Below are 21,939 nucleotides of genomic sequence, written 5' to 3'. Positions count from 1 at the left end.
TACTCGTGTATAAGCAGAGTATTTCAGCTCATTTTTTTGTGCTGAAAACACCCCCCCCCCCCCCCCCCCGTCGGCTTATACACAAGTCATTGTCCAGAAAGCCGGTGGGGGAGGGGGAGCGGCTGGGCAGTGGCTTTACTAGCAGGGGGATGTAGTGAGCATCATGCTGCCTCCATCCTTAAAATTTCTAAGACCGCAGTCCATTATAACAAGGTCAAGCAGAAGACATTGCAAACAACAAAGCTACGGACCGGCAGAGGGCAAAAAAGATTCTCCACTGACTGGGATGACCGTCATCTTATTCGAATGTCACTCAGCAACCACAAGATGACATCAAGTAACCTACCAAGGAAATGGTAAATGGCAGCTGGGGTGAAGTACACGGCAAGAACAGTTCGTAACAGGCTCATAGAGGCAGGGCTCAAGTCATGTAAAGCTAGAAAAAAGACTTTCATCAATGATTAGCAAAGGAGAACCAGGCGGAAGTTTGCCAAAGACCATAAAGATTGGACCATAGGCGACTGGAGTAAGGTAATCTTCTCTGATGAGTCTAATTTTCACCTTTGCCCAACACCTCTTTGTTTAATGGTTAGACGCAGAACTGGAGAGGCGTACAAGCCACAGTGTTTTGCACCCACTGTGAAATTTGGTGGAGAATCAGTGATGATCTGGGGATGCTTCAGCAAGTCTGGAATTGGGCTGGTTAATCTTTGCAAAGTACGTATGAATCAAGCCGCATACAAGGTTATCCTGGAAAAACATTTGATTCCTTAGCTCAGGCAATGTTCCCTAACTCTGAGGACTGTTTTTTCAACCGGACAATACGCCATGCCACACAGCTAGGTCAATCAATGTGTGGATGAAGGACCAACACATCAAATCCCTGTTATGGCCAGCCCAATCTCCAGACCTGAACCCCATTGAAAACCTCTGGAATGTAATCAAGAGGAAGATAGTCACAAGCCATCAAACAAAGAAAAACTGCTTATATTTTTGCACTAGGAGTGGCATAAGGTCACCCAAAAGCAGTGTGAAAGATTGGTGGAAAGCATGCCAAGACGCATGAAAGCTGTGATAAAAAAAAAGCATGGTTATTTCACAAAATTTTGATTTCTGAACTCTTCCTGAGTTAAAACATTAGTATAGTTTCTAAATGATTATGAACTTGTTTTCTTAGCATTATGTGAGGTCTGCAAGCAATGCATTTTTTTGTTATTCTGACCATTTCTCATTTTCCAAAAATAAATACAAAATTTAGTGCTTGGAAATTCGAAGACATCTTGTCAGTAATTTATAGAATAAAAGAGAAATGTACATTTAACTCAGTATACCTATAAAGAGAAAATCAGGCAAACTGAAAATTTTGCAGTGGTCTCTTAATTTTTGCTAGAGCTTTATGTGGCTGACAAAAATGCATTAATACTTTTATGACTTGAAATGCCTTTTTTCTTACTACCATGATGCCATTTACCATCCCATTTTATGCCTTGGACCCCACACGTTTTTACTAGGGTCATATGTCCTTTTCTGTTTACTTCTTTGAACTATAATTGTATCGTTATTTAATAAAAAATTTTTGATACATTTTTTACAGTTTGTGTATGAACTGGCAAGTTTTTTGTTTCTTCAATTAGACATACGCTGTGGCTAAAACTATGGAGCAGGGACATAGCCTCAAAAGATAAGCTCTGCTCTAATACCTTCAAGGTGGAATACATGTTTGGGCCAGTATTAGATGAGTTACTAGAGAAAGTGTTGAATAAAAAGAAACACTGCCAGAACTCAGAGTAATCCAAAAACAATCCTTTTGTCCTTCAAAGTCAGCGCCCTTCATGCAATGGAAAAGAAAAAGCGGGACACTGGAGCTATCCCAAGGGAGGTAGAGGCGGGAACATTTTGCTCTTTCAAAGTGAATGCATTCCTTTCCCAGTGGCAGACTGTTACCCCAAATGAATGGGTTCTAAAGTCCATCCAAAATGGGATAAAGATAGAATTCTCCTCTGAATCTCCACAGATTTTGAGAACAACTTCCCTGTCATCTCAGGAATCACTGAGCCCCTTAAAATCAGAATTCCAGAATCTACTAGCCTCAGGGGTAGTCTCCCCAGTGCCAAAAACAGACTGTGGAAGAGGATATTACTCCTGTGTGTTCCTTGTGAAAAAAGCCAAATGTGTCTCACAGGATAATAATAAACCTAAAACCTCTGAATGTTCATATAAAGTACAGAAGGCTCAAGATGGAATCCATTGAAATCCACCTTTCCACTAATAGGACAAGATTTTGTGATGGCATCCATCGATCTTTGGGACATTTATCATAACCCCATTCATCCAGCACATTGGAAATACCTAAGGTTTGCAGTTGCCAATGGACATCGTGTACTGCACTATCATTGCAACATCCTTCCTTTTGGAATTTCATCTGCACCCTGAGTATTCACAAAGATCATGGAGGAAGGGGTAGCGTCCATCAGAAACAAATCTCTTTAGTTCCTTACCTCAACAACTTTCTGTTGATAGGCCCGTCAGAGCAAATTCTCAAAGACCATACTGTATATGGGAAAAATTCTTCTTCTGCTTCTTACATCCCCCTACGGTGGCTGATAAACTTTAAGAAATTTGATCTGGTCCCTTCCACCAAGAAGATCTTCCTAAGGTTTCTGTTGGATTTGCAGCACCAGATACCAAAAGAATAACCGTTCCAGATGCACTGCAAAATAACTTTGCGAGATCAGAGGAAAATATCCCTGTGATTTGCATTGTCAGTCCTAGGTTACATGACCTTGTGCATCTAGTCAGTAGCTTGGGCTCAGGCCCACACAAGAAGCTTACAAACCCACATCTTACCCTGTTGGGACAGAACGCCAGGATCTCGGAGGAATCTGCTTATCTTGCCAAGTAAAAGCTTCACTGGGGTGTTGGCTTAATCCAAAGAACTTCAGCAGATTAGTAGCCTGGGATCAGAATCCACTATTAAATGTCACAACAGATGCCAGCAGAAGAGGATGGGGAGCTACAGTTTCCCCTGCCTCATTCCTAGGGATATGGTCTTAAGACATCAGTCTTCGCTCATCCAATTTCAGGGAGCTGAAAGTGGTAGCGGTAGCTCTGAAAGCTGCAGTGAACTTACAAAAGAGAACTCATGTAAAAATATACTCAGACAATATGACCAAAGTTGCACATCTACTCCACCAAGAAAGCATGAGACATGAAAGCCTAAAAATTATTTTAGGCAGGATCTTTTCTTGTGCTGAACGATGTGCTCTCCCAGTCCACATTACAGCTAAAGGGTTTCACCAATGTGCTGGCAGACTTTCTCAGCAGAGAAACTATACACCCAGGAGAGTGGAGACTAAATGTGGGAATATTTCAGATGCTAGCAGAAAAATGGGGTCTCCGAGAGTAGACCTATTTGCTACACATCAGAAAGCAAAAGCAGCCAAATACTTTTCCCTAGACCCAAACGACACCTGCTTAGCAGTAGATGCTTTCTCTTACTGCTGGGACTTCAACCTGGCATATGCTTTTCCTCCGATTCCTGTCATGCCATGAACATTGCAGAAGAGGAGGACAGAAGGAAGAAAATCCTAGTGGCACTTCTATAGCTGAAGAGCTAGTTTGGAGCTCTGAACAGTCTAAAAATTGATGGTCCTTTGGTTCTTCCATCAATCAGCATACTTCTCCACCAAGGGCCGATTTATCACCCAGATCCTCACTCTAGCCTTACAGCATGCAGCCTGGCTTCTTAGTCTGTCATACTAAGGGCTATGGGTCTCTCAGACAAAGTGGTAAATACACTTCAGAAAGCAGGAAGAAAATAGCAAATTCCATTTATAATAAAATATGGAAAACTTGCATACTCTGGTGTGGCTCTACCCCTCAGAATGCTTTACATGCAAACGTGGCTCAAATTCTTGATTTTTTTTCAGAGTAGGCTGGAGAAGGGCTTGAAGACAAGCACTCTACAGGTGTAAAGTTGCAGCTCTCTGCTCATACTTGGATCAAAGCCACGCAGACCCTGGCTGGGTCAAAAGTTTTATGACTGCAGCTTCTCCATTACAGCCATCGTTATTCAATTTGCTCCCAACCTGGTACTATATAGATATAGATATAGATACAGATATAAAAAAATAAATATATATATATATATATAGATAAAAAAATATATATATAGATACAGATATAAAAAAATAAATATATATAGATAAAAAAAAAATATATATATATATAGATAGATAAAAATATATACAGTATATAATGTGTGTGTGAACTGCAGGCCCTTTCAACCAGAGAACCCTGCCTAAGAACTCTAGACGATGGAATAATTTTTAGCTTCAACCCATCCTTTTACTTACAGTAACTTGGGAGTTTAATATGCCCCATGAAATTGTGTTACCTTCCTTTTGCCAAAACCTGTTCAGTAGAAGAAAAACGGAATTCCATACACTGACTGCATGTAGAACAGTCCTTCACTATCTTCAAAGATCAAAATCCTTGAGGAAGGATCAGAATATCAAATACAGCACTGCGGACACATTGAAGGCAAAAAAGGCTTCAAAAAGCACGATTGCGAATTGGGTCAAGTAGGCAATATGTGGAGCCTACGAAATTAGTACCTCCGTAACAGTTCACAGCACACTCCACCACAGCTGTATATGTCTGGAAGGAAAGGGCAAGATCCCCTATCGAACTGCTTTGCAGAGCTTCTACTTGATCCTCGGTCCATACCTTCTCAAGCAAAATAGGCTTTTATCTAATGTCTAGTACTGATTTGTCACATGACAGTTATGTCCCCCCTGGGACATTGTAACGAAGTATCGCTGTAATCGTACTGACCCAAAGAATTAAACCGCTTTATCAATTTTACCGCACGCGGAACGGTGTGTATGCACCCCCCAAAAGAAATTAATGAAACTCTGGTTTTTGTTCATTCTGCGTCCCAAAAATCGGAATAAAACGTGATAAAAAAATGTCACGTGCCCGAAAATGGTACCAATAAAAACGACAACTCGTCCCGCAAAAAATAAGACCTCACATGACTCGGTGGGTCAAAATATGGAAAAATTATAGCTCTCAAAATGTGGTGATGCAAAAACTTTACAGTAAAAAGCGTCTTTTAGCGTGCGACAGCTGCCAAAAATAAAAACCCGCCATAAATAGTAAATCAAACTCCCCGTTATCACCCCCTTAGTTAGGGAAAAATAATAAAATAAAAAAAACTATTTCCATTTTTCCATTAGGACTAGGGGTGTGTTGGGGTTAGGGTTGGCGTTAGAATTGGGGGGTTTCCACTGTTTTGGCACATCACGGGCTTTCCAAACGCGACATGGCGTCCGATCTCAATTCCAGCCAAAAAAGTCAAATGGCGCTGCTTCCCTTCTGAGCTCTGCCATGCGCCCAAATAGTGGTTTACCCCCACACATCGGGTATCAGCGTACTCAGGACAAATTGCACAATAACTTTTGGTCCTGTTACTGTTGGGAAAATAACAATTGGGGGTGAAAAGATCATTTTTGTGGAAAAAATATGATTTCTAATTGTATGGCTGTACGTTATAAACTTCTGTGAAGCCCTTGGGGGTTCAAAGTGCTCACCATATATCTAGATAAGTTCCTTGGGGGTCTAGTTTCCAAAATGGGGTCACTTGTGGGGGGTTTCCACTGTTTAGGCACATCAGGAGCTCTCCAAACTTGACATGGCATCCGATCTGAATTCCAGCCAATTTTGCAGTGAAAAAGTCAAACGGCGCTCCTTCCCTTCCGAGCTCTTCCATGCGCCCAAACAGTGGTTCCCCCAACATATCAGGTATCGGCGTACTCAGGACAAATTGCACAATAACTTTTCCAGTCCAATTTCTCCTGTTACCCTTGGTAAAATAAAAAAATTGAACCTGAAGTAATTTTTTTTGTGAAAAAAAGTTAAATGTTCATATTTTTTTTAATCATTCAAAAAATTCCTGTGAAGCACCTGAAGGGTTAATAAACTTCTTGAATGTGGTTTTGAGCACCTTGAGTGGTGCAGTTTTTAGAATGGTGTCACTTTTGGGTATTTTCTATCATATAGACCCCTCAAAGTGACTTCAAATGTGATGTGATCCCTAAAAATAAAATGGTGTTGTAAAAATGAAAATTTTCGCCATATTTCCGTTTTTTTTCATAAATAAATGCAAGTTATAGCGAAGAAATTTTACCACTAAAGTGAAGTAAAATATGTCACGAGAAAACAGTCTCAGAATCACCTAGATCCGTTGAAGCGTTCCTGAGTTATTACCTCATAAAGGACAAGTGGTCAGAACTGTATAAATTGGCCCAGGAGTTAACATGCAAACCACCCTTTTTAGTAAAGGGGTTAAAGTAAGAAAACCTTGACACTGCGCAAAGAGGAATTATAATGATTTTTATTAAGTCAGCCTATGTGACAGATTGATATACTGTTGTTTCGACCTGACCTTTACCAAGCTACCGTTTATACTCATGTATAAGCCGAAATTTTCAGCCCATTTTTTTGGGCTGAAAGTCCCCCTCTCGGCTTATACACGAGTCATATACCGGAGGTGATCGGCAGGGGAGGGGGAGCGGGGGTGTCAGATCATACTCTCCCTTCTCTGCAGCTCCCCTGCTTGTTCCATGTTGTCGGCGCTGCTCTCTTCCTGCTTCAGCTGTCAAATGCTACCCGCTCATTAAATATGCGCATATTTAATGAGCGGGTACCATGTGACCGCTGAACCAGGAAGAGAGCAGCGTCGACAACATGGAACAACAAGCAGGGAAGCTGCAGAGACAAGCGCCAGGACCCGGTGAGTATGAACGGGGGGGCGGGGGTTGGGGGGGCATATTCACCTGTCCCTGCTCTCTGCTGTCTTGCGTCCTCTGCAGTGACATTCAGGTCAGAGGGTGCTATCGCGCTCTCTGCCTGCACAGTCACTGCAGAGCGCAACGCTGATGAGCAGGGGGCAGCGACTGAGGTGAGCGTACAGGTTTTTGTTTTTTTTTGTAAGGGAGGCAGCGGCAGCAGCAACATGATGGGGCCACACACTGTGCAGAAAAGCTGGGGCCACACACTGTGCAGAAAAGCTGGGGCCACACACTGTGCAGAAAAGCTGGGGCCACACACTGTGCAGAAAAGCTGGGGCCACACACTGTGCAGAAAAGCTGGGGCCACTCACTGTGCAGAAAAGCTGGGGCCACTCACTGTGCAGAAAAGCTGGGGCCACTCACTGTGCAGAACAGCTGGGGCCACTCACTGTGCAGAAAAGCTGGGGCCACTCACTGTGCAGAAAAGCTGGGGCCACTCACTGTGCAGAAAAGCTGGGGCCACTCACTGTGCAGAAAAGCTGGGGCCACTCACTGTGCAGAAAAGCTGGGGCCACTCACTGTGCAGAAAAGCTGGGGCCACTCACTGTGCAGAAAAGCTGGGGCCACTCACTGTGCAGAAAAGCTGGGGCCACTCACTGTGCAGAAAAGCTGGGGCCACTCACTGTGCAGATAACTGGGGCCACTCACTGTGCAGATAACTGGGGCCACTCACTGTGCATCATAACTGGGGCCACTCACTGTGCAGATAACTGGGGCCACTCACTGTGCAGATAACTGGAGCCACTCACTGTGCAGATAACTGAGGCCACTCACTGCATCATAACTGGGGCCACTCACTGTGCAGATAACTGGGGCCACTCACTGTGCAGATAACTGGGGCCACTCACTGTGCAGATAACTGGGGCCACTCACTGTGCAGATAACTGGGGCCACTCACTGTGCAGATAACTGAGGCCACTCACTGTGCACCCTCGGCTTATACACAAGTCAATAAGTTTTCCCAGTTTTTTGTGGCAAAATTAGGGGGGTCGCCTTATACTCGAGTATATACGGTAATCTGTACAAAATGTAAAGAGCATAGCTTAAGGGCAAGGTCAAATAAACAGGTTACATATCACATGAATGGAACGGAAATTAGAGCTTAACAATTTCACATAAATTGAAGAAAATTAAACAGTGTTTCTTATTTAAAATTATAATGTCTTCAGTATTCAAAGGAGGTGGCTGTCTCATTATAAGGTTTGTAAGGTCAAAATATCATACAAGTCAGGTGGACCACAAGTATCTAGGAGCATATGAACATACAGTGGAAAGAAAGAATATAAAGCAAAGAAGGCGGCATCCCAATAAGATAACTAAAGAGAGAAAATATTACAGCTAATGGATGATTACCTGTTCAGGTGCTAGTCTATAGAACAATGGGAACCCGTGAAAATGTATTGAAAAAGTATTCAAGCAAGTATTCTGATACTCCAGTAAAGAACAGAACCAGATGGATAAGATTATAAAAAGTGACAAATGCATACTAAATAATTACCTTCCCAATCACTTTACTGAATACTGAATAGATTCTAATTTTAAACAAGAAACCGCATTTCATTTTCTTCAATGTATGTGAAATTGTTATATTTTCATTTCATGTGATATTGTAATCTGTTTATTTGATTTTGGACTTGTTATGCTCTTTACGTTTTGTACAGATTACCTTGATAAAGGCCAGAAGGCGGAAACATTGGTATATCAAATCTGTCTCACTTGCTGACTGATTATATTTCACTTTTACGTAGTGCCGAAGATGTTCTTTATTTATTCTACTCATTTATATAGCACCATTAATTCAGCAGCACTTTACAGACATTATCGGCACTGTCCCTGATGGGTTTACAATCTAGAAACCCTTAACAGTATGTCTTTGGAATCTGGGAGGAAACTGGGAAACCTGGAGCAAACCCACGCAAACACGGGGAGAACATAAAACTCCTTGAAAATGTTTTCCTTGGTGGGATTTGAACTCAGGACCCCAGCGTTGCAAGGCTGCAGTGCTAACCACTAAGCCGTGCTATCTTACAAGATTCTCCTTCTTGGCACCAACTTTAGTGGAGTGCGATATGCCCCTTTTTCTCTGACTAGTGTACTTACAGTTTCCTGCCTCTCCCCTTCTTAAACTTCTTGTTTATGTTCCAGTGAACTGTCAGTCAGATAAAGGAAGCAGGCAATGAAAGGGGAAAGGGCAACTGGTTAAGAACAAATCTACCACTAGGGGTCAGTAGAATTATAGCAAGGGGTGGTAGTATAAAAACTTCGCTTTTAATGTAGCCTAAAAATAAAAAATACCTAAACATACTAAAGTGCAAAACAGTGCAGCGCCACACAGACCTAAACAACACATATGGAATATTAGCAAACACTGACCAACAAATAGAATCAAAATAGATCCTGGCAGTGTTTAGACTATCAATGATAATACAATTATGGATCAAAGCAGATTGAATACATAATACCAACAAGGTAATAATATGCATATAGCCCAAGGGTCAATGCCCATAGGGTAAACACATATATAAACATCACTGTGTACAATAATTTGGAACCCTCTCACCCAGTTAGATGAATGAGACTACAGATTTCACACAGTGATGACCAAAGATGCGTGGTAAAATGAGGGTACGCTACTACCAACGTGCATTGTGGGCTATTTTGTTACCGTATCAGTGGACTATATTGACCATGATGATGGGATGTTCCCACCTTATTGGTTCTTACTCCAATGAAGAATCTTGATGACAGGAAACGGGTTGGTAGTCCATAATTGTATTATCAATGATAGTCTAAACAAGGGGTGGGGAACCTTTTTTCTGCCAAGGGCGTTTGGAATGTTATAATAGCATTCGGGGGCGATATAAAATTATTAACTTACACATTAACCTACTCTATTTATTCAAACATTTAAATAACTTGCAGCTCCCCCACATACACAGTATAGTGCAGCTCCCCCCACATACACAGTATAGTGCAGCTCCCCCCACATACACAGTATAGTGCAGCTCCCCCACACACACACAGTATAGTGCAGCTCCCCCACACACACACAGTATAGTGCAGCTCCCCCACACACACACAGTATAGTGCAGCTCCCCCACACACACACAGTATAGTGCAGCTCCCCCCCACACACAGTATAGTGCAGCTCCCCCCCCACACACAGTATAGTGCAGCTCCCCCCCACACACAGTATAGTGCAGCTTCCCCCACACACAGTATAGTGCAGCTCCCCCCACACACAGTATAGTGCAGCTCCCCCCACACACAGTATAGTGCAGCTCCCCCCACACACAGTATAGTGCAGCTCCCCCCACACACACAGTATAGTGCAGCTCCCCCCACACACAGTATAGTGCAGCTCCCCCCTCACACACAGTATAGTGCAGCTCCCCCCACACACAGTATAGTGCAGCTCCCCCCACACACACAGTATAGTGCAGCTCCCCCCACACACACAGTATAGTGCAGCTCCCCCCACACACAGTATAGTGCAGCTCCCCCTCACACACAGTATAGTGCAGCTCCCCCTCACACACAGTATAGTGCAGCTCCCCCTCACACACAGTATAGTGCAGCTCCCCCCTCACACACAGTATAGTGCAGCTCCCCCTCACACACAGTATAGTGCAGCTCCCCCCACACACAGTATAATGCAGCTTCCCCTCACACACAGTATAATGCAGCTTCCCCCCCCCACACAGTATAGTGCAGCTTCCCCCCACACACACAGTACAGTGCAGCTCCCCCACCACCTTATAGTGCAGGCTCAGTTCCACCAATACACAGTATAGTGCAGCTCCCCAACACACAGTACAGCACAGTACAGCTTCCCCAACACACATTATAGTGCAGACGCAGCTCCCCCAATACACATTATAGTAAAGTTCCCTCACACACTCAGTATAGTTAAGCTCCCCCAACACACAGTATAGTGCAGCTTCCCCTCCACACACAGTATAGTTCAGCTCCCCAACACTCAGTATAGTGCAGCTCCCTCCACACAAAGTATAGTTCAGCTCCCCCAACACAGTACAGTTCAGCTCCCCCAACACACAGTATACAGTGCTGTGCAAATTAATTGGGACAAAGCATTTTTTTTTTAAGTAAAATCGTAAAATGGTTACCAGTCAGTGATTCAAACCAGTTTTAACTGCTTTGAACAGGTGTGAGTGCCTGTTCAAAGCAGTTAAAACTGGTTTGAATCACTGACTGGTAACCAACTTATGATTTTACTTACGAAAATACTTTGTCCCAATTAATTCACAGCACTGTAGTTCAGCTCCCCCAACACACAGTATAGTGCAGCTCCCCCCACACGCACAGTATAGTGCAGCTCCCCCACGCACAGTATAGTTCAGCTCCCCCCACACACAGTATAATGCAGCTTCCCCCCACACACAGTATAGTGCAGCTTACCCCCACACACAGTATAATGCAGCTTCCCCCCACACACAGTATAGTGCAGATTACCCCCACACACAGTACAGTGCAGCTCCCCCACGCACAGTATAGTTCAGCTCCCCCCACACACAGTATAATGCAGCTTCCCCCACACACAGTATAGTGCAGCTTACCCCCACACACAGTATAATGCAGGTTCCCCCCACACACAGTATAGTGCAGATTACCTCCACACACAGTACAGTGCAGCTCCCCCACCACCTTATAGTGCAGGCTCAGCTCCCCCAATATACAGTATAGTGCAGCTTCCCCAACAGACAGTATAGTGCAGACGCAGTTCCCCCAATACACAGTATAGTAAAGTTCCCTCACACACTCAGTATAGTTCAGCTCCCCCAACACACAGTATAGTGCAGCTCCCTCCACACACAGTACAGTGCAGCTCCCCCTCCACACACAGTATAGTACAGCTCCCCTCCACACACAGTATAGTTCAGCTCCCCCATCACAGTACAGTTCAGCTCCCCCAACACACAGTATACAGTGCTGTGCAAATTAATTGGGACAAAGCATTTTTTTTTTTTTTTTTTAAGTAAAATCGTAAGTTGGTTACCAGTCACTGATTCAAACCAGTTTAAACTGCTTTGAACAGGTGTGAGTGCCTGTTCAAAGCAGTTAAAACTGGTTTGAACCACTGACTGGTAACCAACTTATTATTTTACTTACGAAAATGCTTTGTCCCAATTCACAGCACTGTAGTTCAGCTCCCCCAGTATAGTGCAGCTCCCCCCACACGCGCAGTATAGTGCAGCTCCCCCACACGCGCAGTATAGTGCTGCTCCCCCACACACGCAGTATAGTGCTGCTCCCCCACACGCACAGTATAGTGCAGCTCCCCCACACGCACAGTATAGTGCAGCTCCTCCACACGCACAGTATAGTGAAGCTCCCCCCCCACGCACAGTAGAGTGCGGTTTCCCCCACGCACAGTATAGTGCAGCTCCCCTCCACACAGTATAGTGCAGGCACAGCTCCCCCAATACACAGTATAGTACAAATCCCTCAACACACAGTATAGTGCAGGCACAGCTCCCCCAATACACAGTAGAGTGCAAATCCCCCAACACACAGTATAGTGCAGGCGCAGCTCCCCAATACACAGTATAGTGCAACCCCTGGATTCACACGCTCACCCAATACTCACCACTCCTCCATGTGTCTGCGCGTTGCTCCAGGCTCTGCTCCGGTCCCATCTACGGGGGGGGGGGGGGGGGAGTGACGTCAACGCGTGCCCTTGAGTCACAGAGGAGGAGTGATGGGAGAGAAGAGCATCTGACGCTCTCTCCTCCATCACTGCTTTCAACTGAATCGGCATCATAGATGCCGATAAGTTGAATGTGTGATGGGGGCGGCGCCGGGCCACATAATGGGCCGCGTGCAGTGCTGCTTTTAGAATTAAAGGGCCCGTGGCCACAAACTGTGCAAAGTGGCTGCGGGCTGCACCAGATAATATCGTGGGCCGTATACGACCCGCGGGCCTGACGTTCCCCACCCCTAGTCTAAACACTGCCAGGATCTATTTTGATTCTATTTGTTGGTCAGTATTCGCTAATATTCCATATGTGTTGTTTATGTCTGTGTGACGCTGTACAGTTTTGCACTTTAGTATGTTTAGGTATTTTTTATGAAAAGGCACAGAAGCAGCAGTGCTTGTAACTTCAGTGCCAGCACATTACACAATTTGAACATTGGATTTTTTTAAAACCGCAAAACTGATTTCTACAATTTTTAGGATTTAATGAGCATGAAAAGCACATTTACATGCATACCATTAGTTTGGGGTCTAAAGTCCTGATGACAGGTTCTATGTAAAAGAAAAAAAAAATGATATGGGCAACTTCGAAAAACCTTTTTTTTCTACTTTACATAATGCTCATAAAAAAGGTGGTAAAAAATATATTTTTCCTAAAATCAATAGCAGTTTATTAGAGTGTGAAAAGAACTAAGCGGGTTGTGTGATACTGACAAGATTTTATGCAGATTGTCTCTTCAGAGAAGAAGAGGACTAGAACTCTAGTGCCACTTATAGAAAGAAGCAATCCTAAAAGTCAGTATCGTCTCCTTAACAAACCTATGTGACAATGCTCGACAAAGGGTCGACATTGACTTTTAGGCTTCCTATAGTTGGCACATATTTCCCAGAGGAGCAATGCGGCATGCTTAACATGTCACTCTCCACAAGGAGAAACATTGGCCCTTGGATCTCTGACAAGATTTTAGTAATTTGATTTCTTATGTGTAATACTTGAAGTTAAACTATCTTGATGTATTTATCCCATGTTACTTTTGTTTCCAGTATGCAAGACTCTATCCTATGTCAGGTGCAAAGAATTATCAAAGAAGAAGTGAATCATGCTATGAAGGAGCAGCAGGCCGCAGTCACCTCCAGCATTATGCATGCTATGAGATCTGCAGCAGGGACACCTATTCCATCTTCTCATCATGACTATCAGTCGCAACAGACACAAATCATGCAACTGCTTCAACAAGGCCAGCTCAACCAAGCATTTCAGCAGGTATATATTCTGTAAAAATAAGCCCTGGCTGTTCTGACTTTAACCAAAACACTGCACATATGGCCAAACACCTCTCTACACCACTACATCATGGCAGCAGAGTGCAAGTGACTGGAGTCTCACTGCAACCCCTAAGGCATTGCAAAAGACAAGTTGCAATAATTTTTTTTTTTACATTGTGCTGGTATGTAATAGCATCATATAGTAACCTCTCTCCGTGTCACCTCTGTAACGGCCATTGTCGCCTTGTAGCCACAGCTGCATGGTATAACCGAACAAATGGTTATACATTTGTATAATGCCTGTTTTCCCCCCTTCTTCCTTGTTTCAATGCTGGGTGTATTCACTACTAGCAAATGGAATCCTGTGGTTAACGAATTGTGCTTCCTCCAAACAATCACTTTTGAAGGCAGGTTCTGTAGACACACAGAGAGCATAATTCATTATTTGCTTTTTTGTTAATTGACCCTTCCTTATCTTGCAGTATTCTCCAACATGTTTTGCACCAAATGTATCACAATGGCACACAAAGTCCACACATTTTGTGCAAAGCTTTTTTTTTTAAGAACTCAAGCCGCATGTTTTTCAAAATGCCTCAAAAATTGTTGGTGTACCTACAGTCATTGCAGCAGAACACTTGAGGTAAACTTATGCAACATTATGAAAAGTTACAAATGACGAATCATGAAGCCAGCTAGAGACTCTGAACAACCCTTAAGGCCCCGTTACACGCAACGATATTGTGAACGATATCGTTGCAACGTCACCATTATTATCGTTGCAACGTCACCATTATTGTGATATTGTGAACGACATCGTTGCGTGTGACACGTAGCAACAATTAGCCATCAGTTGGCTGATCGTTAATAGTTGCCTAATTGTCTGGGCCATAAATCTATCGTTGGTCTCCCGCTGGGCAGCACACATCGCTGCGTGTGACGAGAGACCAACGATCAGCGAGCTCCCAGCACCATACAGCACACGCTGGAAGCTGGTATCCAGGGTAAACAGCAGGTAACTAAGCGCCACACGTTGCTTAGATACCCGCTGTTTACCCTCGATACCAGCGTGCTCGCTGGTCCTGATCGCTGGTGAGTCTGCCGATGTGACAGCTCACCAGCAATCAGCTAACTATGTCCCAGCGATCCCATTCACGTCGGATCTTTGGTGGGATCACTGGGACATTGAAGTGTGCAACAGGGCCCTTAGTGTTGAACAAAAAAACACAATTGAATAAATAAAAAATACTTTTAAAAGGTACAAAGGGAAAGAACATCTTGTTGAAAAAAAACCCACTAAAACATGGCACAATGCTTACTCTATAGCATTGTCTAGTGTGCAACCTTTTCTCAACCAAAGTCCACATTCCCTGATTAGAATACTCTCAAGTGCTGCAGTAAAGCTTCAGGGGTTAGTCCCTTTTTTTGAGAGATTTATGGGATATAAAATGTATATATCGTAAATGTCCAGTCAATGGGCTCCCATACTTAACTGTTCAGCACTACAGAGAGGCTAGTAAAACTGGTTAGTAACCACAAGAGAACCACATCAATGCACAACTTTCCTTTTTAACTTGTCTTAACTCTGGAGTGTGGAATATAGCATTTTTTGGTGATGTACTGTAAATATCTTTACAAGCATGTGTAGCCTTTATAAAATGAGCACTGGGTAAAACTGATTCACTATTGTTATGCCTAGTACAGCGGACTGAACTTTAAATGTAATATGCAAGGGTTGAACAGTCACACTTTTCTGTCTATTGGTACTGTTCACTTTGCTTTTCGCCTCTTATAGAGAGGAAGAAACGGAGGGCAAATCCACCTTCCAGACTAAACAACCTCTATCAGTACATCGGAGGCTGGATAAGCCAGTATACCATTGGTAAACAAGGCCGATCTGACACGGGTCCTATCTAAAAACCCAGAAGTCTTTGTGGTCAAATCTTAGGGTATCATCTGGAAAAAGGACATATTCTAGGTAATCCTGAACCCTTTTGTTCAGGTAGTGTATCTCCATTTGTGTGTCAGCTTTACAGTGCTGATAAAAAGAAAAACTTTGTCCTTTGTGTTATACAAGAAAGAGAAGATTGGATCAATTATTAAACAGAGAGGAGCCCTCCTGGGTCAGACATGTGGTTAATAAAATTTTGCTTGCCGAAAGCTGCAATTTGCTGGATACAGAGCTTGTTTTGGTAATATGGTGATTTTGATTCCCTTTTAGAAATCATAGAAATAAAATCACTTTATTCACTATTATAGCAAAATTCTAAACATTAAATCTGGAAAATTCGTGGATACCGTCCGTGCTGCTGCATAAATAAAGGTCCAGGTGAGTTGAAGATAAAGAATGGTGGTTTATTCTCAACGCATTTCGAAGTCAATAGGACTTCTTCAGGAGGTGCTATAGCATCGGCAGATAGCATCTCCTGAGGAAGAAGTCCTATTGACATTGAAACACGTTGAGAATAAACCACCATTTTTTATCTTCAACTCGCCTGGACCTTTATTTATGCAGCAGCGCAGATGATATCCACGAATTTTCCAGATTTAATGTTATGATTTGGTCTGTGGGTCTGTAGCAGCTGTCAACCCCGATGAATTTCTAAGCTCCAATGTAAATATGCATCAGGTGAGTGCAATCTTATTGTGTATTCTGAAATCTCTATCAGATAAGACCCTATTCGCGCTCGTCTCTTCTTTATTGTCCTTTATAGCAAGATTCTAAAAGCATGACTAATAGTTGTGATGACACAGCATTTAATCTTAAGGCCCCGTCTCACATAACGAGATCGCTGAAATGTCACAGATTTTGTGACGCAACAGCGATCTCTGTTGTGAGTTCATTTTCCCCTCCGTCACTGAGGCCTGGTGAACTCCCTATTCTAGTGAAGGAAGGTAGTGAGCCTGATTATCAGACACCTGGGACTAATGAAGACGATTGGCTGAGTGGAGTCACTGACTGGATTTAAGGCAGCCTACGCCCTTGCTGCCCTGCGGGTGATTTCTCTGTGGACTCTTGGACACCAGTCTGATTCCTGCTCTCCTAAAGCTAAGTTTCTGTTTTGCCTTTTGCATCTAAGATTTGTTTTTGTTTTTCTTGCTTTTTGGATTCTGCCACTCCCTGCTGGAGTGTGCAGTGTTCCGTGAGCTCTGTCTTCTGAAGGTACCTGAGTGCTGATTTAGTTTTTGAAGCTTAGTTGCTTCAGGGCCATTTTTATATCAGCTTGTTGGCTTTTGTCTCTGAAAGGGTTTTGGCAGATTGCAGACAGCAGCCTTCCTATCCGTTCCTATTTAGGTAGTTTTTGGGCCCCGTCTTTGCTCAGCCTGTCTTTCTGTCTGTGTAAGTGTTTTCATCTTGCTTCACCGTCATTATATGTGGGGGGCTGCCTATTGCTTTGGGGTCTGCTCTGGGGCAGTTAGATTTCCCCTTTCCTTCTTTAGGCCTATGTATCTCTCCGGCTGTGATCGAGGGGTCTAGGTCATCGTAGGAACCCCCCACGGCTACTGCTAGTTGTGTTGATAGGTTCAGGGGTCTGCAATCTGATAGTTGCCAACTTCTCTGGTTTTCAGGACTTAGCTAGCATTTCTGTTTTTGCCTCCTATGGTGACTCAATCATAACAGATCTCGCCAGCGACTCGCTACATGTGACACATAGCGGCGACCGCCCCCCCCAGCTCCCCCGCTGGATATCGCTGATCGTGCTCGAATGTCCTGGGCCATTTTTTTATTGTTGGCGTCCCGCTGGCCACCATGCATCTCTGTGTTTGATGCCGAAGAGCGACCTCGTTGGCGACGCAGAACTTAGGGACACAGGCGTGAGTCATCAGAAAAGCTGCTGTGTGACAAGGTACCAACGACCGCCAAGGTCGTTATACGGATCGCCGTAACGTTGCTGCGTCGTTGAAGAGATCTGCCTGTTTGGCAGCTTACTAGTGACCATGTAGCGACGCACCAGCGATCCTTACCAGGTCGTATCATTGTCGGGATCGCTGGTGCATCGCTATGTGAAACGGGACCCTTAATTATCCAGACTAGGGATTGGCAAACTCGAACATTAAAGTTTGGCGTCTACCGAACACCTGCTGTTCAGGCACGGATAATGAACACGGACTTCACCAGAAAGTCCATGTTACTGTTCGGGTTTGGCTGCCCGAACATTGGGTTTTTGCCGCGCTGACATGTGCATAACAGCACGGCAAACACTGCTTCTGACCAGCGATAAAATCATTACTGCCGGTAAGATAGCCACGGTTCCCCAGGCTGCCAAATAAAAGCGTGAGCCTGCAGCTATGATCGGAGATATAAAGTTTACCTCAGGTTATTGGTGTTGGCTGATGGGACTACTGCTCCCATCAGCCGACACCTGCTGCCATTAATAACAGCAAGAGCAGGGAATATTCATCAGCCGTCGCCTGTACTGTAAATAAATAATTTTTTCAAAAATTCTGGCGTGGTTTCCCCTGTATTTTTGATAACTAGCCAGGGAAAGCTCACAGGTGGGGGCTGCAACCCCCAGCTGTCATCTTCAGCAAGGCTGGTTATCAATAATAGAGGGGTCCCCATGTCATATGTTTTAATTATTTAGTAACCTAGTTAGCAAGGCCGAGAGAGACTTTTGTACATACAGTTCAGCCTATATTCCATCAGAATAAATCTCTAGATCTTCGTCCTTCTAAAGAACCTAATAACTGTAAGATACAATATTGTTTCTCTCCAGGAAGACATCTAGGCCTCTCTTGAATCCCTCAACTGAGTTTGCCATCACCACCTCTTCAGGCAAGGAATTCCAGATTCTTTCTGACCTAACAGTGAAGAATCCTCTTCTATGTTGGTTGAAAAACCTTCTCTCCTCCAGACGCAGAGGAGACCGTCTCCGTCCTCGATATAAAGAGATCCTTGGAGAGATATTTGTATTGTCCCCTTATATATTTATACATGGTTATTTGATCACCCCTCGGTCGTATTGTAATTCCCCCATCCCCTTTATTAATTTTGTTGCCCTCCTTTGTACTCGCTCTAGTTATATCCTTCCATTATATCCTAACCGGTGCCTAAAACTGTACGCAGTACTCAATGTGTGGTCTAACCAGGAATTTGTACAGAGGCAGTATAATGCTCTCATCATGTGTATCTAGACCTTTTTTAATGCACCCCATGATCCTGTTTGCCTTAGCAGCCACTGCCTGGCACTGGCTGCTCCAGGTAAGTTTATCATTAACTAGGATCCCCAAGTCCTTCTCCATGTCAGATTTACCCAGTGGTTTGCTGTTCAATGTGTAATGGTGATAGTGATTCCCTCTTTCCATGTGTATAACCTTACATTTATCATTGTAAAACCGCATCTGCCACCTTTCGGCCCAAGTTTCCAACTTATCCAGATCCATCTGTAGCAGAATACTATCTTCTCTTGTATAGACTGCTTTACGTAGTTTTGTAGTTTGTTTTTTTTTTTAAATAAATTTAAAAAATTGTGTGGGGTCCCCCCAATTTTGACAACCAGCCTTGCAGACAGCTGGGGGCTGGTAAGGGGCCATGGATATTGCCCCCCTCCACCCAGCCTAAAATTAACAGCGCGCAGCCGCTCAGAAAAGGCGCATCTATTAGAAGCACCAATTCTGGCGCTTTGCCTGGCTCTTCCCAGTTTCCCTGTAGTGGTGGCAAATAGGGTTCATATTTGTGGGGTTGATGTCACCTTTGTATTGTCAGGTGACATCAAGCCCACGGCTTAGTAATGGAGAGGCGCCTATAAGACACTTATCCATTACTAATCCTATAGTTACATGGTAAATAAGGAAACAGCAAGTATAAAGTATTTTATTTGAAATAAAACCAAACTCTTTTACTTTTTTATTTAAAAATAACACTGTTCTACTCCTCTAATGACTTTTCCACCAAAACCCTTGTCTTCTGTAATAAAACAAAATAGATCGCGACGGGGACCTTCGGGGGCCTGCAGGGAGCTGGCTTCCTCAGTGCCTGCAAAGCGCAGGCATGAGGAAGCCTTCTGCACTGCCTGTGACAGATTGCTGATCTGTCACAGTGATCTGTGATGTGACAGATCAGCGACAACCTAATAAAGTTAAAAAAAAAAAAAAAAAAAGTGTAAAAATAATTTTAAAAAAATCGCTAAATAAATTAAAAAAAAAAATTCCCTAATAAATTCATATTTTGGAAATAAAAAAAAAACCAATAAAAGTACACATATTTGGTATCGCCACGTCCGTAACGACCTGCCCTATAAAACTGTCCCATTAGTTAACCCCTTTAGCGAACCCCTTAAAAAATAAAAATAAAAAACGAAGCAAAAAATGATTTATCATACCGCCGAACAAAAAGTGCAATAACGTGCGATCAAAAAGACGCATATAAATATCCATGGTACCGCTGAAAACGTCATCTTGTCCCGCAAAAAATGAGCCATCACACAGCATCATCAGAGAAAAAATAAAAAAGTTAAAGCTCGCAGAATAAAGCGATGCAAAAATAATTATTTTTTATATAAAATTGTTTTTATTGCATAAAAGCGCCAAAACATAAAAAAATGACATAAATGAGGTATCGCTGTAACTGTACTGACCCGAAGAATAAAACCGCACGCGGAACGGTGTAAACGCACCCCCCCAAAAGAAATTCATGAAACGCTGGTTTTTGTTCATTCTGCGTCCCAAAAATCGGAATAAAAAGCGATGATAAAATGTCACGTGCCCGAAAATGATACCAATAAAAACGTCAACTCGTCCCGCAAAAAATAAGACCTCACATGACTCAGTGGGTCAAAATAAGGAAAAATTATAGCTCTCAATATATGGTGATGCAAAAACTATTTTTACAATAAAAAGTGTCTTTTAGCGTGTGACAGCTGCCAAAAATAAAAACCGCCATAAATAGTAAATCAAACCCCCCGTTATCACCCCCTTAGTTAGGGGAAAATAATAAAATTTAAAAAATGTATTTATTTCCATTTTCCCATTAGGGTTAGGGCTAGGGTTGGGGCTAGGGTTAGGGCTGAGATTAGGGTTAGGGGTATGTTGGGGTTAGGGTTGGAGTTAGAATTGGGGGGTTTCCACTGTTTGGGCACATCAGGTGCTCTCCAAACGCAACATGGCGTCTGATCTCAATTCCAGCCAATTCTGCGTTGAAAAAGTCAAATGGTGCTCCATCCCTTCCAAGTTCTGCCATGTGCCCAAACAGTGTTTTACCCCCACATATGGGGTATCAGCCTACTCAGGACAAATTGCAAAACAACTTTTAGGGTCCTATTTCTCCTGTTGCCCTTAGGAAAATAAAAAATTGGGGACAAAAATATCATTTTTGTGGGAAAAAAATGATTTTTTTATTTTCACGCCCGGGCGTTATAAACTTCTGTGAAGCCCTTGGGGGTTCAAAGTGCTCACCACACATCTAAATAAGTTCCGTGGGGGGGTCTAGTTTCCAAAATGGGGTCACTTGTGGGGAGTTTCAATAGTTTAGGTACATTAGGGGCTCTCCAAAGGCAACATGACACCCGCAGAGCATTCCATCAAAGTCTGCATTCCAAAATGTCACTACTTCCCTTCCGTGCCCTGACGTGGGCCGATACAGTAGTTTTCTCCCACATATGGGGTATCAAGGTACTCAGGACAAATTGGACAACAACTTTTGGGGTCCGTTTTCTCCTGGTACCCTTGGGAAAATAAAAAAATTGTGGACTAAATGATCATGTTTGTGGAAAAAATACGATTTTTTTATTTTCACGCCCAGGCACTGGGGGAGTTCAAAGTGCTCACCACACATCTAGATAAGTTCCTTAGGGGGTCTAGTTTCCAAAATGGGGTCACTTGTGGGGGGATTCCACTGTTGAGGTACATCAGGGCTTTCCAAACGCGACATGGTGTCCGATCTCAATTCCAGCCAAAAAAGTCAAATGGCGCTGTTTCCTTTCTGGCAAGTGCCCAAATAGTGGTTTACCCCCACATGTGGGGTATCAGCGTACTCAGGACAAATTGCACAATAACTTTTAGGGTCCTGTTACCCTTGGGAAAGTAAGTATTGAGGGTGAAAAGATCATTTTTGTGGAAAAAATATGATTTTATAATTGTACGGCTGTACGTTATAAACTTCTGTGA

General features: G+C 43.3%; 1 protein-coding gene across 3 annotated transcripts in view; it reads left to right on the top strand.

Moving 5' to 3' along the window:
- The window catches only part of EDC4 (enhancer of mRNA decapping 4), a 634,971-nt gene that overhangs the window by 524,349 nt on the left and 88,683 nt on the right, over nt 1–21,939 (top strand). For all 3 annotated transcript variants that reach the window (XM_073576355.1, XM_073576356.1, XM_073576357.1), the window contains one exon: nt 13,615–13,834. In XM_073576355.1, coding sequence (XP_073432456.1) covers nt 13,615–13,834 — 220 coding nt within the window. The remainder of the gene's footprint in view (nt 1–13,614; nt 13,835–21,939) is intronic.

The sequence above is a fragment of the Dendrobates tinctorius genome, unplaced genomic scaffold, assembly GCF_039654945.1.
Source record: "Dendrobates tinctorius isolate UK_male_01 unplaced genomic scaffold, ASM3965494v1 ptg000048l, whole genome shotgun sequence".
Taxonomy (NCBI): Eukaryota; Metazoa; Chordata; class Amphibia; order Anura; family Dendrobatidae; genus Dendrobates; species Dendrobates tinctorius.
Note: the sequence above shows the minus strand (reverse complement) of the source record. Positions and strands in the feature narration are given on the sequence as shown.